The 25,337-nt window shown below is 41.9% G+C and overlaps 2 protein-coding genes across 2 annotated transcripts in view; both read left to right on the forward strand.

Moving 5' to 3' along the window:
* shroom2a (shroom family member 2a) overlaps window positions 1-18,894 on the forward strand; it is a 41,195-nt gene extending 22,301 nt beyond the window's left edge. Inside the window, exons 4-11 of the mRNA XM_054602244.1 lie at window positions 2,712-2,834; window positions 3,428-5,822; window positions 6,694-6,779; window positions 11,193-11,762; window positions 12,959-13,456; window positions 15,305-15,476; window positions 16,648-16,920; window positions 17,653-18,894. Coding sequence (XP_054458219.1) covers window positions 2,712-2,834; window positions 3,428-5,822; window positions 6,694-6,779; window positions 11,193-11,762; window positions 12,959-13,456; window positions 15,305-15,476; window positions 16,648-16,920; window positions 17,653-17,925 — 4,390 coding nt within the window. The 3' untranslated portion in view covers window positions 17,926-18,894. The remainder of the gene's footprint in view (window positions 1-2,711; window positions 2,835-3,427; window positions 5,823-6,693; window positions 6,780-11,192; window positions 11,763-12,958; window positions 13,457-15,304; window positions 15,477-16,647; window positions 16,921-17,652) is intronic.
* A 2,311-nt stretch (window positions 18,895-21,205) lies between these two features.
* cldn34a (claudin 34a) lies at window positions 21,206-21,928 on the forward strand. The gene has a single exon (XM_054603570.1). The coding sequence runs from the start codon at window positions 21,206-21,208 to the stop codon at window positions 21,926-21,928; it is 723 nt and encodes a 240-aa protein (XP_054459545.1).
* Window positions 21,929-25,337: the final 3,409 nt, after the last annotated feature.

Here is a 25,337-nt window from a genome sequence, read left to right on the forward strand (position 1 = left end):
CAAACAGACAAAGTAGTAAAATAAATGTTTTCTTTCCACTCGTCTGAAAGAAGACGTGTTATGGAAGGAAAATGGACCAAAATATCTCTAAATTGTCTGTAGATTGTTTGTTTGTGCAGAAAACGTAAATATCTCTCTCCCAATTCAGATCCAATTTAGGGAGCAACAGAACACAAAAAGTATTTACAGTGTGTTTTAAAACGTATTCCACTCAATGTTTCTTTGTGTCAAGAGCGCTTGTGTAAAGTCAAAGAGGAAATACCTCACAACATAAACTAAAACACACTTTATATAAGTTTGTTGACTCATTTTACTAAAGTAAAGAATATAAATAGTACTTGTACATACTTCCCTCTCACCCTATAAACTTCACTCTAGTTGTACTGAAGACCACTAAAGCCCTCTCGCTGCTGTCAGATGATGAAGGGGCCGTCTGTGGGAGGCAGACGACAGCTTGTACGGAGGGCTGATGGAGATGATCTGATTGTGAGAAGAGATTCTCTGCTCTGCTAAGCCCCCCACCCCCGATGCCCCACGCTGGGCCCGTGTTCCCTCTGACACCATATGGCGAAGTCTGAGCTCAACCAGCTCACCTCAGCGCCGTCCGGTTTAACGAGCCTCTAATGAGAGACCAGTAATAAACTGTCTGTGTTGTAGGTCCGTCGTCTAACAGGGTCGTTCTCACCGTTTTCTTTTCTGTCTGTGACATCATGACAAAGCGTTAGTTTGACCAGAAGAGGGCGCTATGACACCATGCATCTGTAGACATGAACACTTCTTCATATCACTGTGATAATTCAGTTGGATCAGAGGACATTTAGAAAAGAGTGTTCTGCAATGCTACTTTTATTCATTCTTTATTTGACCTGTTTTTTTCCCATTGAGATCTCTATTACGAGGGAGACCTGGATACGACATAAAAGCAGAGTAACATTAAAATGATCAGAGTTCACTATAGGCTGACACTCTTTCATGTTTTGTAGCAATACAAGTATATTTTGTTCTGAAATGTTATGTTTAAATATGCATAACATAAATGTGAACATTGGATAAAGCCAAGTTCAAAATGTTGTTTCATTTTGTTGACATGAGAGGCAAAAGCTTTTACAGAGGGAGTTGAGATCTTTTTATATCACTCCATAAATCAGAAAATACTGTCAACAGCAATAAGGAAATACAATTTTTCCATGTTTTTAGTATTAAATGTTGTATAAATCAGACTATGAATGATATCTGAACAAACCCCTCTGTGTTAACCTTCAGAATATAGAGAGGAATGAAGCTGTAAAGTTTGGTGTATGTAAGAGCTACTGAAGTGGAGATTTCTGGATCAGAGTCTGAGAAAAAACTCATTTAGAGAAAACGTCCTTTAAAGATATGTTTAGTTAAATTACATACATGTTGAAGACTCTACAGGTGAATAGGGTAAAAAAATAACTAATAGATATCAACATGAAACTTCACCAGTTGATTACTGACATTAAGATGATTATTTTTTGTATTACAAGTTTTCTGAAATGTTATGTTTAAATATGCAAATTAGGCATTATCTAATGGTAACTTTTGGTGAATTTAGGAGAAATCTACAGACGCAAATAGACAAAGTAGTAAAATAAATGTTTTCTTCAAGAAAAATTGACTAAGATATCTCTTAATTGTCTGTCGATTGCTTTTGCAGTAGGTGCAGAAAAGGTAGATCTCTCTCTCCCAGTACAGATCTCATTTGGGGAACAACAAAACGCAGAAAAGTCCTGCAAACAGAGATTTTAATATCTATAATGAAGTGTGCTTAAACTTTCAACAACCACAACCAGCAGTTTACATGTCAGATGGTCTTTGTCATATCTTCTTTGTGAGTCCAGTCACTTGTCTATGAGCTCTTAGTGTGTGTGTTCCTCCTCCCCCTGCTGCCCAGGAATATGAAAATGGTGGATATTGTAGCTCAGAAAATGCCCTCTGAGAATGACGTGCATGTGGCGAGAAGCTTTCTTACGAAGATTTTGCGAAGTTCCATGAGGTACAGTTCTGTGGCTCCGTCGTAATCAGTAGTTACCTTTCCCCCCCATTCTCTCCACTGTGACCATAATCACATTAGTCATTCCTCTAGTGATAATATCATCCTCATTCCTCTCATAGAGACTCTCTCTCTCCTGTGGTTTGTTAACCTCATTGGCATGTCTCTGTGGTTCATTAGATGAAAGACGTCCATCACATTTCTTCAGCATGCATTTGTAAAACATACATATTTATTATGTCCATGTATTGATTGAAGGAAATTAACTTGTATTTTGTTTCGGGGTGCATGTTCATTTTATGTTGATATCTTCTGTTCATGTTTTTTCTGACATGCATTTCAGAAAGAATCGCTTTAAAGGGTATGTTTCTTTTGCATAACTGACAACAGTGCAAAGGTTTTGATCAGTTTCCATCTGTGAATGTTGTAAATCAAATCAAAAAGCTGCAGAAAGTGCTTCCTCAACATACAGTAGATGCAGTAATGTAGAGTACAAAACCACGATAATGAACAAGTCTTCTATTTCTTCATACTTAATAAAATTTTTCCTCAACATGCAGTAAAACAAGTACATTCTTTTTAGCAGTTGCTCTGCAGCATTAGCTATAGCGTCACCTCCCAGTTGCACAGTAAGCACATACTGTTTTCCATACGGGGCAGGTCTCTAATCCAGTCTGATTTTCTGCCCTCTCTGCAGGAGGAATGAACCCATAAGCAGGCCTCACTCCTGGCACTCCACCAAGTTCAACGAGAGCCAATCAGAGGCTGCCAAAAGGCAGTCCCCACCCACGCAAGTCTGGAACGCCAGATATGATGCAAGGTAACTCGGTGATCTTGAAGTTTGACTCTTTGAGTTTTTAGTGTTAGATATCAAGCAATTTAGATTAAAAAGTATATGATTAGACTCAAAGGGGTTTTGCAACACGCTGGGTTGTTTTTACTACGAACACTTTATATCTTTTATTTGTTGAAATCAACTCTTCTGTCTGCTGAAAGCTAAAATATAAAGTTTTTAAATGTAAAACAGGGTCTTCGATGGAAATGTACTTTTAACGCCCAAAAAATCTAAAAGTTTTGTGTCTCATTTTATTACTGATGCTAAACATTTAATTATTAATTGTAAGTACAAAAACATAGTTATGTTTAAGCTGTCTTGTTGCTGTTTTGTACAGTGTCTTAAAAGCTGAATATTTGTTAGATTAGCAAGGGGTTCATTCTGGTCCTAATCATAGGTAACAACCAAAATATTTTTAAAAGGAGGTCTCTGAAGAGTAATCTTTTTAACTAGGGGTTTGTTTAACTTGGTAACTTGATTAAAAACAGTGATCTGTTGGTAAATGTCTATTTCTGCAGGAGTAAAACAGGTTGTTGTTTTGTTGTATTTTCATACTTTCCTTCGCTTTAACCCTCCAGCTCCTCCTCTACTGATCTGTCCTCTGGCTGGGAGCAAACAGACCTGCGCAGAGTGTCCGACCAGTTCAGCTCTCTGGGCAGTATGGACAGTCTAGAGCATGTCCCTCACCCGTACCCCGCCGGTCAGCTGTCACCCGCCAAGTCCAACAACAGCATGGAGCATCTCGGAGGAGGCAAACGAGACTCGGCCTACAGCTCCTTCTCCACCAGCTCCGGCACTCCAGACTACACCCTCTCGAAGAGCAACGCCGCCTCGACGGAGAACATGCTCTACAAAGTCAATCAGTGGGAGGCGGGAGCAAAGCACAACAATGCTAGGAACAGCCAGAGCGTGATGGAGGGAGTCAAACCGGACGATAGGGTCGCGTACTTCCAGATGCCGGGTGTGAACTCACAGACGGACGACTCGGCCGGCTCGCGCCATTCCACGTCGAGCAGAACCAGCGTAGGACCTGTTTGGCACGTCCCCGAACCTAAAAAGAAGACCACCTCCCCCTCTCCTCCGCCTCCCCCTCCACCCGCACGCAGTGACAGTTTTGCTGCGACAAAGGTGCACGAAAGGGTGCTCGTCATGGCTCACCCAGAAGGCCCCGAATCCCACGTCGCCTCCATTAAGACCTCCACTGAAAACCGCCGCAGCCTCAACCCACCCCTGAAAAACGATGGCGAGGTTCCATACACTTCATCTGATAAATCAAACCAGCTCGGCTCAAACAAGCAGCAATCCCTGTCCACCAGTGACGTCCGGCAAAACCAGCCCCACCATCAAAGACACCACAGTGACAAAAGCACTTTATATTCCCAGCCCCGAACTATGTCCGTACCAAAGCCGCCGCAGAACGTCGGGGGCTACTACTGCAGCATGCAGGAGCTGCCCACCAACGGTTCTGCACAACACTTTGGTCAGAACCACAGAAGGAACTTAAGCAGCTCCATGTCCACCACAGCCGCCGACCAAAACACTGACAGCAGTCGACATAGCCGGTACTACTGCGTCACTACGGTTCAGCCCGCGCAGCATAACCCCCAGTTGGGAAAATCAGAGGACAGGAAGAGCGTCACCGGTGCAGACCTGGTACACGCCGGAAATGAGCGCAACTCTCTCAGCCCACAGACGGTCACCAAAGTGAAGTATCATCTGCCCCAACAGCAGCAACACTCCTCTCTCAGCAAAGACAGCAACGGATACGGAAAGCACCAAGTTACCACGATGATAGAAATAGCTGCACCCAAATCCAGCGCCGACGATCGGGGAATCCAGAGGGGACACAACGCAGAGGCTCCGTTCACGAGTCACGCTTCTATCAGGCAGCCCGAACAGCGGAGGTCTCTGCCGCCTCAACATCACCAAGACGTCAGACACCACGGCCAAGCGAGCACCAAGATCTGCCCCCAGGCGACCCCCATGCTTCACTTTCTGTCCATGGACGACGCCGCAGGCCAAGGCGAGGTGTCAAGAGGTCCAAACCCAGAGGAGTCTCTGGACAACAAGATGGCGAAACGCAGCGACCGTTTTGCCACCACGTTGAGGAACGAGATCCAGATGAGAAGAGCCAAGCTGCAGAAGAGTTTGAGTGCAGCTGCTCTTCCTGGTCCTGAGGGAGGGACTGAAGCGGACCAGGATGTCTGGAAGTCCACTGAAAGCTCCACCCCGACCTCAGCAGATGGCTCCTTCAGCAGCTCCTACAAGGATAATCTGAAGGAAGCACAAGCGAGGGTGCTGAAGGCCACGTCTTTCAGGAGGAAAGACCTGGAGCCCGTCCTGCTGGAGCACCCAACGGCCGAGGCCTTACCCAGCTACCCGTCCTCAGCGCTGGCCCGCAAAGACGTCGCCCCGCTGCCCACCGTCTCAGAGTCTGTAATGAGTAAGTCGGGGCCCGCTGCCGGTCAGGTGACTCGCATCGGTGGCCGTAAGCGTTTCGCTGCAGAGAAGAAGGTGCGGTCTTTCTCTGAACCGGGCAAAATCCACGAAGTCGGGGTGAAGGAAGATCTCCTTCACAATGAAAGCTCCTCGCTAGAGCAACAGAAGCTCCGTAAAGAAACCGGGAAACCAGCTTTGCCCAATCACATCCCCCCTCGGAGCGGGACGGAGACCCGAGGTCCTGCCTCCTCTATTGAGACAGAAGACACGATGAAAGGCAGAGAGTACGCCGAGGAGGTCCACGGAGGTCCTCACTCTGCACACAAGCAGGTCATCCTAGACCAGCAAAGACTGGGCACCTTCGCTGAGTATGAGGCCAGGTGGAATATTCAGAAACCCCCCCAGGAAACAAGAGCCTCCGGACGGTACCGATCGGCTGATAACATCCTGGATCCAGGACCGGAGGAGAGAACCAATACCACCTGTTTCCACGAGAGATCCAGATCGTCTCCTTCAGCCGACATCTACGGACAGGTGAGGCACAGAGTGTTCACGCTGATTATTGGAGTTATCAAAATGAGAGGCCTCGTTGTTTGAACTCGTTTTTGATACCCACAGAAGTGGGTATTCACCTGACAGGGAGGGTTTAATTAAAGATGCAATTAAGTTGTATTATGGGTAATGTAGTATGCAGTGTTTTTGAGGGCTTGACGCATAACTGGAGAAAAAATCCAGGATACTTTTACCACTGATGCTTCAATTTTGTTGTTTTTTTATTCCCAAGTACAATACTAAAGGGACAGTTCGTCCCAAAATCAAAGATACATATTTATCTTCGTACCTGCTATTTATCAGTCTAGATTCTTTTGTTGTGAGTTGTTGGAGATATCGGCCGTATCACGGTGCAGAAGAAAGCATACATCTTGTTAACGTTAATGGCGTCCTCCTGAGATAGCAGAGTGATGAAGAGATAAATGCTTCCACAAAGTCTTAACGCTCTCAAAATGACTCAAACTTACACTTTTATTGGAGTTATCAAAATGAGAGGCCTCGTGGTTGTAACTTGGTTTTAGTCACTTAAACGCTGCAACTGTTTGAAGCCCTCCGGGCGGCTTATAGGCAAACATGACTACTCACTCAGGGTGGAAGGAACAGGAGCATGAAAGGAAAGAGCCAAGTCAAATATTAATCCATGTTTGTTCATAAAGACACACCCTCGGCTTAAGGAAGAGAGAGGGGCATCGACACGTGGTTTGTTTTATTTCACTAACAACCAGGAAGCTACAACATGAGCTGATTGTAATAAGTACAAATAGACTAAAACTTCACTCTTCTGGACAAATGGAAACCTGTTTTTTTGTGCTTTGCATAACCGACTAAATGTTTGTTTCCACTTTCTCTACAGAAGATTCAAGTTCCTGCAAGAAAGTCAGAGACAGAATATTCCCAGACGGAGAGTAAACCTGCTGAACCGCTCATCTCCGCCACACGGTGAGTGGATCTCATGTGATGTTCCTGCTGCTGCACCAGTGTCTTCAGCGGTGGGACTTCCTTTATTTGTCTCCAGTATACAGTACAGGATAGAAAAAGTGAAACTCTAGAGACTCTAGAGATCGCCTGAGTGAGCTCGTAGAGGAACAGTGAGGTCTTTATAATGGGGCAGCTGTGACAACATGAGCCGTCTCTTTAGCTGTGCTTTGTGTCGTTTGCTGGAGGTTTGCTGGCGTAGGCGAAACATCTGACCATGACAGTGAGGAAGGGAGGGGAGGGGGGGCAGCCTGAAGGCATGAAATGATCTACAGTAAGATCTGTGACTTTGCATAATTGGATTTTTTAGCCACGCTAGCGGCATGGCTCTATGGATGACAATGTTGGTCTGTTGTCACTTTACAGATTCAGGTTTCCCTTTTGTGTCATAATAATCCCACAAAGTTGATGAAAAAATAACACATAAAAGTGGACAGGAACACTTAGAAACAAGAGTGTTAAGAAATGTTTTTGCTCGATGACAGTTTCCTAACATTTAATAGGAATAGACAGTGTTTTCGCTCCACACTGCTCGAAATACAGATCCACTTAAGACTGAAACATCTTGGCCATGACGTTTGGTACAGGCGTTCATGTTCCCCTCTGGATGAACCTTATATAACATTACTGATCCCACAACTTCTCGTCTAGCGCCATCATTAATTCAAAACAATTGTTCCAAATTTTGGTTTATGGTAAAAAATAAAAAAGGTACCTTGAAAAGTACTTGAATTTTAGCTATAAAAACCCTGTTAACGTTCCCATCAAGCCTCAGCTAAATACCTAATTAGCTAATGTTAGCATGCTAACAAGCTAAACTAATATGGTTGACATGTTAAACATTATATCTGCTAACCATCAGCATGTTAGCATCGTCATCGTGAATGTCTAATATCTGCCAGACTCTTGAATTATGGGATATGCTGTTCTTTTATGTTGTCACCTGAGAACACTGTGTTACCATCTAAATGAATACAGGCTAACCTATAATCACAAATTCGGTTGTTTTAGCCCGTTGGAGGTAAAGTGTATTTGCCTTGAAGTGTTTTAAATAACACGTCGATATGAAGCTGTGTGCGTTTGGATTAAACCTCCTTCATTAGTAATGGTTTGCTTAAAGGGCAGGGCAGAAGTGTTGACGGGTAACGTTGATGTTTCATGTGATCCTCTGATTGTTAACTCCTGTCGGCTGAAAACAGTGAGATGTTATGTTAACGTATGAGGGCACATGCTTTATTTTAATAATAACAAGACAGCTGTGACCAGTAAAACTTGGCATTAAAGGGGCACTTCACCACTGTTACACATGAAGTTCAGTTTGACCCTCAAGGACAGAGAGAGAGAGAGAGAGAGAGAGAGAGCCACTCAGGCTGAAAATGTAGTATTTATATCTCATTTTTGAGAGTTATATTTAAAGTTTTAGAGTTTGGGTTTGTTTTTGTTTTCACAGAAAGTCTGCGTTACAAATTGGAGGAGTGGAGGGTTGACAGAAGCTGGTATTCACCTGACAGCGAGGGTTTAATTAAAGATGCTGTTGAGTTGCATTATGGGAGATGGAGTATCCAGTGTTAAGAGAGCTTGACACATAGCTGGAGAAAAAGCCTGGATATCTCGGCCCCTTATGCTTCAATATTTACTGTTATATATTTCATTTTTATTCCCAAGTACAAAACTAAATTGCTTTTAAAGGGACAGTTCACCCCAAAATTTAAAATACATATCTTTCCTCTTACCTGCAGTGCTATCTGTCGATCTATATCAGGTGTGAGTTGCGGATATCGTGTTGAGTGTTGGAGATATCTAGCGTAGAAAAACATATTACATATAGTGTCATTATATTATATAAGACAGACATTTATACCCACGATATCTCCAACACTCTGCAACTCACACCAAAACAATCTAGATTGATAAACAGGTAAGATTAAGAATATGTAGTTTACATTTTGAGGAACTGTCCCTTTAATGCTGATCAGGTTCATATTTTGTGATAGCAGTTTATTTTAATATGTCGACTTAATCTGCGTTTTTTAAGCCAGTTTTTAGTGTTTTACAGCCAATTTATCCGTAAAGTTATTCTCTTTTGCTCGGATCTCTTAGAAACAAAATGTAAGCTACGTTCAGTGGCGTGGTCGAGATGACTTCACGGTTTGTAACCAGTTATTCTGGAGTCTCCGTGCTTTAACTAAACCCCCCCACAGGTGAAACTCGGTGACGGTGTAGAGTTTCTCATTGATGACACTCACGTTTGCATGACAACAACAGAGAGGAGGACGCTGTTGTCATTGTAAAGGCCTGTGAGGTGAGCTCCACCCAGATGGTGTTATTGATACAGGAGTAAAGAGACTCACAGCACGCTAGCTTTTTCTACTTGTGTTCTGTGGAAATGACACTTATAAAACCTCAGAGAGGGTGAGTTCACTTATTTATACATTTATTGAAATATACTGTATTTGGTCTCAGTCTGGAAAGCTAAGACTGTCATGGATTTATATTTGTAAAGACGGAAAACCACCAGAATTTATTGTGTTTCCTATTGAACAAAGAAAAAAGTGTAGTAGTGTGTTCACAGTTAAAGAATCAAAGAAAAAAATACTTTTTTGAAGATTATTTTGGTGGCTTTTTGCTTTTTATGGTAAAGGACAATGTGTTAGACAGGAAAGAGGGAGAAAGAAAGAGGACAACATGCAGCTAAGGGTCATGAGTTGGATTTGAACCAATGTGAAGAGTCAAAGAAATTAGAGAAAAGTCTCAATGAATTGAAGTAAATAGAGGTTGCGTTTAACAACAGCAAAAATATATCAAAACATCTGCTTACAAACCTCAGATAATTAAATTAATCCAAGTTTCATTCATCCAGTCGTATGATCACTACTTCACAAACACATCTTCACTAAAAACATACTTTTTAAAACCCTTAGGACTTCCACAGGTGAGGCTGTTTATGCAGAACTGTTTTGAATAGTCAGGTTTTGATGAAGATGCACGTGTCTCTACCTCTCTCAACCCAACCGGTGGAGGCAGATAGTCGCCCGGCCAGAGCCTGGTTCTGGTTCTTCCCGAGGTTTCTACCCGTTAAAGGGGAGGCTTTTTCTTGCTCATGTGGGTTCCAGACCTGCTGTTAATCAAATGTGTCTCAAGATAAGTTCTGTTATGATTTGACTCTATACAAATACATTTTATTGAAGTAGTGAGCATAACTCTGGATCAATAAGACTTTATTATTCTGCAAGTTGTGTTAGAGTTTGTAAACTGATGTTTTGATATAGTTTTGCTGTTGTAAAAACGCCACCTCCATTTACTTCAATACATTAAGACTTTTCTGTTTTTTGATTCTCCGTTCACCGTGGAGATGTGAGAGAACTTTTCTGCAAGAATTTAAGGAAACACGTTGTGAGTTATTGGTAAACAGATGTTTATTATAGGGGTGAAGTGTTCCTTTAATGTTGGACACCTTTGATCGGGAACAATGTTGATGATTTCTCATGTAGACTAAGATAACTCTTGTTATTGTGGTTCATCCGTATTCCCCAAACAGTCACCCTAAAGTACCGACATCACAGTAATATGACTCAAAGTAATATCTGTAGGAATATTTGTAGTAATATCTGTAGGGATATCTAATATCTGCAGTAATATCTGCAGTAATATCTTTGGCATGGTGTTTCTTAGAGGTAACCTTCTCACATTTTCTGCAGAGCTGAGTCTGAGGCGTGGGGGCGGGTTTAAGCTGCAGCCACAGTTGTTCATTGGGTAACTTGTCACAGCTTGTAAGAGTTGTAATTGGGAGGTTTTGAGTTTTGGCGTCAGTCTGTCCAGAAGTCACCGTGGTGAATCTTGTGACTGCAGAACCAACACAGTTTTGTCTTTAATCAGAGCTGCGTGATTTATGCATTAATGCTCTGAGAGTACGGCTGATTGAATTAGTATCGGTGTGTCATGCCTTTACCATAAGGTCTGGATCATATTTAATGACAAACGCTGGTTCAAATGTTAGTATACAGTCATTTCAGCTCCTGTACCTCGCTGCCAGGCCTCTAGTGAACCCTCGTCCACGTCTCACTTTACTCACAAAGAGTTAAAATCTGCGACTGAAGGAAAAAGTGATCCGGTTTTGCTCCTTTTTTCTGGAGGATTATTTATTCCTCTACGCTGACTTGTGGGAACTCAAATATTCCTCTTCGTGCTGCCAGCTGAGCAGGGAGGAGGCTTTTTTGTCAGAGGAGAAGGGAGACGTGTGTCTTGTCATGCTGGCATAATCACAGAGGCTGCAGAGAGAGAACCAACAGGCCTCCGAGCAGAGTGTGTTATTTGATTGAGCTGCAGATGATAGCTCCCCTGGCTGTGTGATTAAGAGCTCAGCATTGTGTTCCTCAGGTTCCCTGACGGAGAACCCGGCGACTGCAGAGTGAGAGAGGCTCAGTACTCAGCGCCTCCTCCTCCGCCTCCTCCTCCTCCAGGAGCAAACCTGGACTCCAGACTCAGAGCTGGACCCGCCGCCGTGACCCACAGACCCACCTCGGGATCCCACAGTCTCCCGGAGTCGACCCTCCCTCCGCTGGAGGACCGCGACCACAGCGAGCCGCCGTCTGGGCCGAGGAGTTGGCCCTCTCCCCCACCCGAATGCCCTGAGGTCGACTCCCTGGAGTCCCTCTCTGGTTCCCAGAGCGAGATCCTCACCCACTGCTCTCCTCAGGCTGACCCGGACCCGGCCCACGCTGCAGAGGGAGATTCTGAGCAGGCCAAAGGACTCGAGGACAAAGGACAAGGGGCAGCACATCATCTGTCAACATCCAATCCTCAGCCGGCCTCGACTCCCCCGTCTCCCCCCCACAGACCTCCAGGGCCGGTCTCCATGGAGGGGCAGCGCTCTCCTTCTCCACAGTTTTCTCCTCAGAGACTCAGTGACAAACCTCCGGTCTCTCTACAGGACGAGGACTCAGACAGGTAAAAGATTTTGTGTTTTATCAGAAGGGGATTTATAGAAAAGTGCAGAGAAAAAAGATGAATATAGACACCAGACTCCATTGACAAAAACAGTGATTTAACCTCTCAGAACACAGGAGTTACTGCTCTACTGCTGCCTCAGTTAGTTTGTGTTATTGTGAGACTTTGGTGGACCATTTGAAACAGCAAAGACAGCTTCATTCATATTTATTACAATTGTAAATCAACATTCAATTTGTTGCATGTCTATTCATTGTTTTTAACCCCTGCAGATATCTTCTGTCAGATTAAGATCAGGCTGCACTAATATTATTTTAAATTTCCAAAGTCAACTCAGATTGTTCTCAATCATAGAATAAATCTGCAGCTGTAAAAACTACAGTTTAGTCAGAACACAGTGATGTAACTCCTCATGTATTAGTTTTATTTTATTCAGCTATTGCACACAATACAGTCAGTGTAGACTGTATACTACAGAGTATACAATGTGACTGAAAGACACAGGCAGCAAGTATAATGCTTATAAATGCCAATCCTACATTCTTATTTAATAAATGCTTCCCTCAAGAAAATACATAAAAATCACTTAAAAGTAACTGTTCTTTTGAAACCTAAAAGTGAGTTACACATTCTTACATTTATGTAACTTATTAAAACACCAACAACAGAGATACATCTTATTTTTTAAGCTTTTTTGCACGCTAAACTTACACATTTCTCATCAATCATATTACCACTAATGTATTGAAGATAAAAATCCTTTTGCATACAGTCTGCTCCTCTGTGTCTTCGTGCTACGAGCACAAAGGAGCTCATTGAGTCACTGCCTTTGTAGAATCAGTGACTTCTGTCCACGTTGTTTCCATGTTTCTATAAAATAAGTCTTAGTTGAGTTAAATAACGAAAAATGTAGTTTTTTCCGAAGCCGTTTTGTTCATCCTCTTGATTCAGAACTAATTGATATCATCTGTAGAGAGCTTCTGACTCGGATCATTACATCCAGCAGAGAAAGGTGGGAGGAGTCGTCCAGATGTCTCCGATATATTCAGCTCACTGGGCATGGAAAGAAAATATCAGTGTGCATAAAGCAGCAAACGTTTAAATAATTCTTAGAGCTTCTTTTTAAAAGACTCTCTCTCTCTCTCTCTCTCTCTCTCTCTCTCTCTCTCTCTGTCTCTCTCTCTCTGATGTTTCAGGACGGAGCATGTGATAGATAACCAACATTCTGCAGTGAAGAAAGTCCCGATCAGGATCGTCCACTCGGAGGGCGTCGCAGAGAAGGAGACGAGTCCCTTTCTGCAGCACACTGACCCCCCCGCTGTGGAGGACCAGGGTCCCGGTGTGATCCGGCTCGGCGGTCTGGGAGCCGCGGGGCAGGACTCGGTCTTCTGTGCGTTCACTCGCCAGAAGGATCCGGACGAAACGCAGAACGCTCAGACAGAAACGTACATGACCACCGACAGAGATCACAACTCTGACGGTCAGCTGACGGAGACCACACGACTGTCTGAGGATCAGAAGAGAGAGGAGCTGGCCAAGAGCATCATGGGAAAGGATAAATCACTGGCTGATATTCTGGACCAGAGCAAGATGAAGACCACCATGGACCTGATGGAGGGCATCTTCCCTCAGGGGGAGCAGCTGTTAGAAGGAGCTCATCAGAGAAGGAAGGTCAGCCGACCCGCTGAGGAAAGGTCAGTCTACTGTTTATTTATCTGATCAGCTGAGTAGAGATGTTTATCAGTGTGTCTGTGTGAGGTTCTCCTCCACAGTCAGTGTTTCACTACAGCAGATGTTTGTAGAAACAGACAGGAGAACCAGCACGGAGCAGATCAATGTTCTGCTGTGGACGTATTTTAGACTCCTAAAAGAATCAATATCAGTTTAAGAGAACGCTATATTTAGAATATTTACACCTCTTTACCTTTATGACGGAGAACTGAAGCTGTTATCTATGCTCTCTACAAAGACACCAGACTACATTCACACAAACAGAGACTTAACCTCTCAGAACACAGGAGCTGCTGCTCTACTGCTGCCTCCACCTGTTAGTCTGTTTGTGTTATTGTGAGACCCTTTGAAACACCAAAAATCTCTGTTTGTGTGAATGTAGTCTGGTGTCTTTGTAGAGAGCAGAGGTAACAGATCCAGTTCTCCGTCATAAAGGTCTGACTGACGGCAAAGATACTTCAAGGATTCTCTGGGTTCTTTTGGCCAAATTGGAAATTAATTTTAATAACAATACATTTTTCATCAGTGTATAAGAACATGAAACTAAACACTGGACCTTTAAGATCAGATAAACCATTTTCTTAATGAGTTAAATTGAACAATAAGCTGAATAAACTTCGACTAATAAACTATTTAATCCGATGAATCACTTTATTCAAATGGAGGATATTTTGTTGTGACGACACATTCAAAAACCTCATTATTTGAATGTAAATAAAAGACATTTGTTTCAGCCCCGCTCATGTGTTTGTAGTTCTAGTGGTTCTTCATGTGTTTGTAGTTCTCGTGGTTCTTCATGTGTTTGTAGTTCTCGTGGTTCTTCATGTGTTTGTAGTTCTAGTGGTTCTTCATGTGTTTGTAGTTCTAGTGGTTCTTCATGAGGCTCATGTGTTTGTAGTTCTAGTGGTTCTTCATGTGTTTGTAGTTCTAGTGGTTCTTCATGTGTTTGTAGTTCTAGTGGTTCTTCATGTGTTTGTAGTTCTAGTGGTTCTTCATGTGTTTGTAGTTCTCATGTGTTTGTAGTTCTCTCGTGGTTCTTCATGTGGTTCTTCATGTGTTTGTAGTTCTCGTGGTTCTTCATGTGTTTGTAGTTCTCTTCATGTGGTTCTTCATGTGTTTGTAGTTCTCGTGGTTCTTCATGTGTTTGTAGTTCTCGTGGTTCTTCATGTGTTTGTAGTTCTAGTGGTTCTTCATGTGTTTGTAGTTCTAGTGGTTCTTCATGAGGCTCATGTGTTTGTAGTTCTAGTGGTTCTTCATGTGTTTGTAGTTCTTTGTTTGTAGTTCTCTTCATGTGTTTGTAGTTCTAGTGGTTCTTCATGTGTTTGTAGTTCTCGTGGTTCTTCATGTGTTTGTAGTTCTAGTGGTTCTTCATGTGTTTGTAGTTCTAGTGGTTCTTCATGTGTTTGTAGTTCTAGTGGTTCTTCATGTGTTTGTAGTTCTCGTGGTTCTTCATGTGTTTGTTCTAGTGGTTCTTCATGTGTTTGTAGTTCTAGTGGTTCTTCATGTGTTTGTAGTTCTAGTGGTTCTTCATGTGTTTGTAGTTCTAGTGGTTCTTCATGTGTTTGTAGTTCTAGTGGTTCTTCATGTGTTTGTAGTTCTAGTGGTTCTTCATGTGTTTGTAGTTCTCGTGGTTCTTCATGTGTTTGTAGTTCTAGTGGTTCTTCATGTGTTTGTAGTTCTCGTGGTTCTTCATGTGTTTGTAGTTCTCGTGGTTCTTCATGTGTTTGTAGTTCTCGTGGTTCTTCATGTGTTTGTAGTTCTCGTGGTTCTTCATGAGGCGTCTCAGTAACATGACCGACGTTGTATTTCAGGGAAAAGGAGGACAGCATGGCGTCCGCTGTAACCATGGTGACCAGCTCCACGTATTACAGCACATCTGCTCCCAAAGCCGAGCTCCTCATTAAGATGAAGGACATGCAGGAGCAGGAGGAGGAGGAGGAAGACTCCGAAGACGAGCTGGACATCGATCTGGCCAACAAGAAGGTAAAGTCTCTTACTGGACCCGTACATATTGACTCTGTGGGGAAATGCTTGGAAAGTGTAACAGACAAGAACAGGAATTCCTTTATCTTGTATCCTGTATATCTTTAGTGGATCATAGAATATGTTTTTCTCTGGTTTGAAACTGAGACCAAACTTTTCTACCAATGTCAGTTTTCGAGCCACAGACTAGCTAAAGCTTGTTTTTAGCCTCAAACCTCTTTTGCTGCTGAAATAGTTGTTGATCACTTGCATTGAACTCTACTACCGGCTGGTTAAAGGTTTAATATGAAACTTTTACCCATTAAAAGTGTCTATAAATGACTAGACCTATGTTATAGATGTTGTTGAGTTGTGTATTTACATTATTCCAAATGATTCCAATCATTTTCACACCTGAGAAATCTGTTATTTTAATCAAAGTATCTGTGTGTTTCATTTGGAAACTGTCGATGGCTTCATATAATCACTTCTTATCCAGTTTCAAGTCAACATTTTTATATCTTGATGAAGTATTAAAGTTCTCAGATGTCTGGATCTTAAGTTATCAGAAAAGCAAGCTAATGTTAGCATCAGCTCGTCTCTCCTCCAGGAGGGACTTTGTCCTTGAAAAGCTTCAGAGAAACACAGATTTTTAACATGAAGCTGCTTCATTCAGTATTTAATCAGAGGAGGAAACCTCTGTGGTAAAACCTCCTCAACCATGAACACTGAAGGATGAAAACAACAACTCCCATGATCCCACGCTGCTTCACCACGTCACCAAACTACATCTGTTTATTGTTTTGAGTGAGAAACAGAAAAATGTCATTTTTGCATCAAGACAACAGCCAAAATAAAATAGTATTGTTGTTTTTTAAAGTGTGAATCACTAGAATCAAGACAGTTTTTTGAAGATACAGTCATAAATGAGCTATAAAAAAAAAAGATATCAGGCTGATGGAGCCAGTAGTATGTTAGATTAGCCAGACAGACAGACAGACAGACACAGATACACACACACACACACACACACACACACACACACACACACACACACACACACACACACACACACACACACACACACACACACATGATCTCCCCTCAAGTTTACACCTGACAGAAAATGAAACAGAGAATATTGGTTTAAAGATGAAATTGAAGGTTTTGGTATCTTGTCTGTTTTCTGCAGCAAGAGCTGATCGACTCCCTCAGCAAGAAGCTCCAGGTTCTGCGTGAGGCCCGTGAGAGTCTTCAGGAGGACGTCCTGGACAACAACGCTCTGGGAGACGAGGTGGAGGCTCGAGTCCAGCAGGTCTGCAAACCCAACGAGCTGGACAAGTTCCGGATGTTTGTCGGTGACCTGGACAAAGTGGTGAGCCTGCTGCTGTCGCTGTCGGGCCGCCTGGCCAGAGTGGAGAACGCCCTCAACAGTCTGGAGGAGGACGCCACCGCGGAGGAGAGGGTGAGGAGACCTAGAGCGACCTGTCAATCAGTGTGTAGCCCCGCCCTAAAGCATCCCCTGCTTTATGGTCTGTTTGACTCTAAATGGAGCATCATTTACTAAATGAACATCATGCTGTATTGAAGAAGACTTGAAACTAGAGATTGAGACCATAAACTCATGTTTACAATGTTTACTGAGGGAATAAATCAAGAGAGAAGTAGAGTCATTTTCTCATAGACTTCTATACAACCAGAGGAGTCGCCCCCTGGTGGACAGGAGAGAGAATGCAGCTTTAAGACCAGTTTAAGACTGTCTTGTAGCGCTGCTTGGTCGTGAACATTTGAATTTTTGTTCAGTCACATGACGTCACAAATATTAACTGATTAAAACACTTATACGTTTTTAGATGCTTTAGAAACAGGAGGTCTGAAAACAAAAAATCTACATTTGAATAAATATTTTGCAGCCAAATCAAATAGTTTACAGGATATTCAACCTTTGTTTCTTTATAATTACTTTAATATTTGACTTCTTTCCTCACAGGGTTTGTATAAAGATAATAAAGTAATCTATGAGATATGAGTTTATAGATGATTATAATCCCTCCTCGTCATTGCGCAGGTTGCTTTATGGCTATTTGCCACAAACAGCTCCCAGAGTAAAAACCTCTTTGTGTCACGCTACGATGCCACGGTTCAAAGCTTAAATCGTTTGGTAATAAAACTCTTTATGTGCTTCTTTCCTCCACAGCGCACGTTGACGGAGAAGAGGAAGCTGCTGATCCGACAGCACGAGGACGCCAAGGAGCTGAAGGAGAACCTGGACCGCCGGGAGCGCCTGGTCTACGACATCCTGGCCCACCACCTGCCGGGGGACGGCCTCACGGACTACGAGCACTTTGTCAAGATGAAGTCGGCGCTCATCATCGAGCAGAGAAAGCTGGAGGACAAAATCAAGCTGGGGGAGGAGCAGCTGAAGTGTCTGACGGACAGCCTGCCGATAGAGCAGAGGCTCAACTTCTAGACTGTCTGTCTCTGACGTGACTGATGATTGACACTCGTGTTCCTCCGAGGTGCAGTTGAGCCTGGTGACCAGCAGAGGGAGACAAAGACTAGCAGACACTTTTGTTTTGTTTTCTGCTGAAGGTTCCTCTCAGCTGGACCTCCATAACACCACTCTGTCTCACAGCCTCCAGATGTTCCTGAGGGACGTTCTCCTGGCGTCCACAAACCACTGTCTATCTAATGTCTTTCATGCCATTCTGTTTGTTTTTATTTTTTTTAGTAATTTATTGTAGCCTTTTGAATCGGCGCAGGAGGAGACAGTATTTTATCTTCAACTGATTTGAGCAGCCGCGCTTCACGAACTAGAAGTATTTATCATGTTTGAATAATTTCACATCAAATCTGGCCGAATATTTCAGTAAACACAAAGGTGTTTTTATTTTTTAAACCTTTATATAAATATAAACTAGTGGCCTTTGTACTAAGAAGTTTGTGCCGTGGCTTCCCTCCCTGAAGAAGCTTTTACTCTGCAGTGAACAGAACATGAAGTGATATCTACGACACAGAAGAGCAGCAGCACTTCACGTTCACACTTTAAGTGAAATCACGTTTTATTTTGAAGTGCCTGTGAATCACCGTCCGCTCTCTTCATGTCGCTGCTCCGTTTCAATTCACAGCCACAAAAAAAAGAAAGAGACTTGTATAGATTGTGATCCTGCCTCGTATAAAGTGTTTCTGTATTTCCTCTCATGACTTCACTGTGTTTTTGGTTATTCACGGTGCAGATGTTAAATGTTACCACAGTTGTTACTTCTAGATGAATTTCAAACACTAAAACTAAAATTTAACCCCCCCCACAAGAGGATGTTTGTTCTGCACATTTTGTTATGTTGGTTTTTTTTCACGCGCTTCATGCACTGCTGCAGCCCGACTCTTAACACTTTACCAGCCGAGCTCCTTTATATCAAATAAAAGAGTCTGCTGAAATCACGCAGTCTGGTGTTTGATTGATTTTGTTCAGCTGGTTCTTCACGGTCATTCATTAACGTCTCCCACGCCCAGCACTCACCTGATAGTGAGGAAGGTAAAAAAAGACTTTGGAGTTTCTTTAACTAGTCGCCTGTTTCTCTCACAGAGACGATCAGTCAGATTAACTCTGCTGTGATCAATAACGCGTCTGTGGAGGGATTCAGTTTATTTTGAGAACAGAAGATCTGAACTTATTTAAAGGTGAGTGACGGGACAATAACTTTTATTTAACTGCATAAAGTTGGGATTTAAATGGACAATCATTAACTCCAGTAAAGCTTAGACACACTTTACTGCTTTTATTCTACGTCTCAACATAATTCATCAACGTTTTCATTTTATTTTGAAGGTATTTATGCACATTCCCAATACATAACAAAGTTTTTTTTAATATTGTATTTGAGAAAGTTATGCTGTCATACAGTTCGTTGTATCCTTGATGATTTAGGAGAAAGATAGAAGATATTTAGATAGCTCAAAGTCTACGCTGTCATAATAGCTTGTGCCAAAGATCTAAATATATATATATATATATATATATATATATATATAGTATGTAGAATTTGTCCGACAAACTTAAAGATTTAGTCCAGGTTCTTCTTCCATGGTAGTATTTAATAATGTATATTTTAAAAAACATCAACATTAAATGCTTTTACATATAAAACTTCTCCTGTAAATAATTAGAATAATTAAAATAACAGATTAGGAGAACATGGTCTTAATAGTAAACTTGATTTATTAATCACCTTTACTTACATTACATTACATTACATTACAGGCATTTAGCAGACGCTTTTATCCAAAGCGACTTACAGGAAGTGTATTCAACATAGGTATTCAAGAGAACTACTAGTCACCAGAAGTCATAAGTGCATCTCCTTTCTTAAACAAGCATCTTAAAGCATAAACCAGAGCAAAAGTATAGTGCAGAGGCAAATTACTACGAAAACAATAATTGCAACAAACTAATACGAATATAGTAAGTGCAACAATAAACAACTCAACATTATGTTGAGTTGTTTATTGTTCATGTGCCGACTATTTCAGATGCTTCCACATGTTGCACCTGTTCATGACAAACTGTTTATATAGATTGTTTTTTATATTGCAGTTTAAAACATTTGAGTTTATGTAAATAAATATAATACACCGATGAATTACTATCAACCAAAAAGCTTCACTGTGTGTCAGTGAGGTTTGGTTATTTGATTAATTGTAAACTTGTCTCTTTAAACTACAGACATCTTTAGTCTAAAAACTCAAAGAAGTTCTGCATCATAACTTAATGGTGCTGCCTTGTTGTAGAGCTGCGCAGTGTCAGCATGTGGTTTTAAAACCTTGTTTTACGTTAACAATGTGCTCACAAGGTGCTTTTTATAGAATATAGAAGTGTTCAATTAAAGTACTTCAACCTCATTGACACCCTGAACACCTGCAGTAGTTTTCCATCATAGGAGTGCTGGTTGGTTTTGGGAGCCTTAATTAATAATTATTCATTAATAACCCTGTGTCACAACACCTCACCTTTCCAGACAATATCTGCATTTCATTTTCTCCAATGATAAAAATATAAAGGATACTTCCATGTGTTTCACAGGCACCAATTATTAAAGAGAGTAATGAGGTCCTGGATTTAAAGGGATTTATTGAGACGCTGATGGTGGAAAGAATTGCCTTTTATTTCTATTTTCACCTTTATAGACTCTTCTACAGCCGACGTCTTGATCAGTGTTACCTGGAGGTCAACATGGATCCCCTCAGAGTAGTGGGAGGAAGTTACACAATGTCATCTCCATGTGTCGTTGGGTTTAGAGATGAAGAGAAATGTTGCTAATAGTAAAGCTAGTTTAGCCTTCTGCTAACCTCCTCAGCCCTCTCAGCTGCTGCAGCCCAGAAAAATAAACTATTAGAGAGATAAAGAGAAATGTTGTTAACATGCTAAATTATTAGAAAGATGTAGAGAAAATGTTGCTGACATGTTGAGTTTGTCCGTTCTGGGCTGCTGTAGAAACATGTCGATGCGAGATGGCGGACTCCGTGGAAGACGAGCCTCTCTACATAGATATAAATGGCTTAGTTTTGGGTGATTATACACTGATTAAAGCAAAGTTATGAATCTTCTGTTCAATAACTGCCTATAAAGTGTATAAATATGTTTAACATATTGTGGATGTTTGTGTTTTCAGGAGGTGTGAGCAGCGTGAACTCAACCATGTGCGAGTCATCGATCCGTCTCTCTGAGCGTTAGCGGCTCCTCCGTCAGCAGGATGATTTACTTAGCTCACACCGCTCACTGGCAGTTCCTGGGCCTGACAGTGGGCGCCGTGGCGTGGATCCTCACCATGGCCGCCACCGGCCTGAACGAGTGGCGGCTGTGGCGCCTGGACGACCTCTCCGCCGTGACCTCGGGCGTGGCCTGGGTCGGCATCTGGAGGGCGTGTTTCTACAGCCACGCCTTCGACGGGATCGAGAACTGCCGCAGCATCGCCTTCTCGGACCCGTTCACTCCAGTAGAGGTCGCCACCGCTCAGGTGCTGATGGTTCTGGCGCTGATCTTCGGCCTGGTGGGGAACGTCTGCGGCGCGGTGGCCATGAGGATGGTCTACTTCTCGGTGGAGGATCGTAGGAACATGCGGCTGGCGTTCGTGCTGGCGGGGACGATGTACTTGGTGGCGGGGACGCTCTGTTTGGTTTCGCTGGCGTGGAACATGAGCTCGGTTCTGAACAACAGCAGCATAAACTTTCCTCCAGAGTTCCATCTACCGGCCACTCCGGCGAGTCAGCAGGTCGGATCGGCCATCGCCGTGGGCTTCATCGCCTCCATACTGATGCTCGTTAGCGGGCTGCTTTTCCTCTGCTACCGCTACGCCTGGACGGCCTTGAGCCCGGAGGCCCCTAAAGACAACGGGGACCCGATATATGAACATATACAGAACGGAGACAACCAGGGGAAAGATAATCCTGCATTTCACAGCGAGGAACTCTCATGATGGCAAAACATCAACACTTTATATATTCATCTTTTTTCATCGACAAGAAAGAACGATGTCAGAAAAGAAAAGATTTAAGAAACGACTCATCGACTGAGGAACTGCAGTTTGAGTTTCAGCCATGATATCACCAACAACACGGAGATCTACATCAAAATACAGCTTCACCAAGAACAGTCAAAAATGAATTATCATCAAACCATAGTCTAAAAAATAAGAACTGATTTGACTATTACTACTGGAAAAAAGCATTTTTATTATTTGTGCAAATATTATTTTCCGCTTTTAATGAGTTAAATCTTTTAACCAACATCAGTTTTGATCATAACTATTAAATATTAATTATTTTCTGAATTTAACCACGACACAGAGTTATATTCTGACAGTTTGTTTACATGATACTGCTGTAAATAATTAATTATTTTCTGTTAACTAAATTCTAAGGGGATTAACATTTTGTTTACAGTCTGTGATATGCATGGCATTGAACACTGCAGTGCTTCATAATACAGCAGTGATGCCCCTAGTGGACACCAGGAGAATAACATGTATTATCTCCATAATACAGCAGTGATGCCCCTAGTGGACACCAGGAGAATAACATGCATTATCTCCATAATACAGCAGTGATGCCCCTAGTGGACACATGGAGAATAACATGTATTATCTCTATAATACAGCAGTGATGCCCCTAGTGGACACCAGGAGAATAACATGTATTATCTCTATAGGAAAAACATAACTTAGAAATTCATGATTTTATGATGTAGTGGAATCAAACATTGTTGTTTTAATGTGTTTCATTTGGACATTTATGTCCTTAAGGGTCTGAGTGTTTGTATATTGGCTTCACAGTTTACTTATTAAAGGAGCTGAGGTTCAACTTACAAAATTATATTTAAAAAAGTCATTAATACAGACAGAATGTTGCAAAAAATGAAAACGGAAAAGCTGAATTGTCCCTGTTGATGCACGAGGGTTAAGTTAGCTGTTTAGCTGCTTTACGCGCCGCCATGTTCACCATCTTGTCACTTGAGTTTTTTTGTTGAAAAAAAAGTACTTGTAAAGTCGTGGGCCAGAAAACCAAAACAATGAGCTGAAAGACTCTAAAGCTAAACGAACATCTTTCATGTAATTATTTGTTAATATATAAAATATATCGGTTGTAGCTGCTTTATTATTGTACTGTAATACAACATATTGGTTCATAATGTTGTGCTTTTAAAATAATCTACAGATACTAATTTGTCCGTCTGGATTCTGTTTTCTACGTCTGGAGTGTGTTTGTGCCACAAGAGTTCAGGGCCGGATTCATATCTGCAGTAATAATAAAGGTTTATCTCTGCAGCGTTATCATGTAGTGACATTTGGAGTGCAGCAATGCTGAATCAGCACCAGGAGAGAGAGAACGGTCCGAGCGGGTCGGGTCGACTGGAGGCCCGGATCACGTGACCTGGTGGGAGGCTGACGAGAGCAGGCATGTGAGTACGGAGAGGAGAGGCTTCACAGTGGTGATTGTTACACACACACACACACACACACACACACACACACACACACACACACACACACACACACACACACACACACACACACACACACACACCTCTCTGGAGGCGGCTCGCTGCTGAGGAACAAAAGGCCTCTTCAGCTGAGAACAGCTCTCACGTCAAAAACACAAGTTCCAGAAGTGGATGAAGGTGGAGCGAGCTCTGCAGCAGCATGACGAGGAACTCTGAAAACACACTGATGTTAAATTAACTGAGTTTATATATCAAAGCATTCCTCCAGATAAGAGATTCAGGGGAAATATTCTGATTATTCACCATCCTCCCTCCTCACCTTTCTACTCCTCTAAAGTAAATCCTGACATAATGTTTTATCTAATCTGGAGTCATTTGATGCAGAATGGTGGAGCGCTGATAAGAAGAGATCAGTGCAATTTAAAACTGTCAAGTCATAATCATAAGTGTGTTGACCAAAAGCCAACAGAACATCAACAAAGATCTTATTTCAGTAGATTCAAGAGAGATGATTTGTTCTTTTTTAACTTCCTGCCATCATCTGTAGAGATCATGATCAGATAAATCATCATTATATCTCCACGAGCAGCTCGTCTCTACAGTCATGACTTTACTGGATAAGAAAGACTTAATCTTTTAAAAAGCAACACGTTGTTAAAGATTAAACCAGTTAGAGATAAAGCAGCGTCTAGTCGAGGTGGTTTCACCAAAGAGTTTCATTTCTCCTCTTAAAGGGGAACTTCAGCATCTGTTTACTGGTGTTGATGGAGTTAAACTGGGTATGTGAGAAAAATAGAGTTACATGAAGACATTATTTGGCTTCAGAAGGAGCTGTGTGAAATCTATGAAGCATAAGTTTGAAGAATTAATAGTTTGAAAATTGGGAAAACATCTGGAGGTGTGGCGTTAAAAAAGTAGTGCTACCAGACATCTACAAGACATGTAAAGACAGAAGTCAGATATTAAGTGCATTATGAAGAAACAAAGGTTGAATATCCTGTAAACTATTTTACAGGATATAAAATGTAGATATTCTAAAAACGAATTGACCTTCTTTGTTTAATTTAAATCGTATTTTTATCAGTGAATATTTGGCTGTGTGATAGCGCTAAGTTACAAAACTAAGCTTAAGTCCTGCAGCGCTCTATAAAGAACGAGACAGTCTGTGCAGGGCAGGTGGGAGGACGGAAACGTCCAACAGGAGACTGTTATATGTGTTTCAAAACCAAGTCAAGGTTTTGTTAAGTAACTTATTTATTTAACTAAATTATTTTAACCAAACCCAACCAAGTAAACCTTAAAAACTAAGTAAACCTGTTTTGGAGGTTTATTTTGAACAACAGTCCAAACGAAACCAACAAACCGTCCCTGAAACGTCCAAAACTAAAATGACACCACCATAGTTTGAAGCATAGAACGTGAGAACATGTTGCTGCATTGATTTTTTAAACCTTTTTTTTTTTTTTTTAACTGTCAGAATCAAGTGTAGTGCTCCTTTAACTTTCAGATGTTTTCATTAGGAGAGCTGTTGAAGACTTATTTCCTCTCCCATCAATCATCTCACGACCCCTCACATGTATCTTTGCGACCCTCTGAAGGGGCCGACCCATGTGTTTGGAACCACTGGAGTAATGTGACTGTTTTGTTTCTAATAAAGTACTTTACTGAAGTATTTAAATACAGTTCGTTTATTCTACGTTGTCGTATCGGTTCTTGTCTTCCTCTCATGCCAGATAAGACAGATAAGAGGGATTTAGTTATTATTGGTGATTGTGAGTGTGGAGGAACATTATCATGATGGTGTATCTGTTATGAGTGTGTTGAGCAACAGAAAACTGTAATTCCCAATCATATTTTATCAAAGTCTGAACCCCGATTATCTCCAT

Source organism: Anoplopoma fimbria, chromosome 8 (assembly GCF_027596085.1).
Source record: "Anoplopoma fimbria isolate UVic2021 breed Golden Eagle Sablefish chromosome 8, Afim_UVic_2022, whole genome shotgun sequence".
Lineage (NCBI taxonomy): Eukaryota > Metazoa > Chordata > Actinopteri > Perciformes > Anoplopomatidae > Anoplopoma > Anoplopoma fimbria.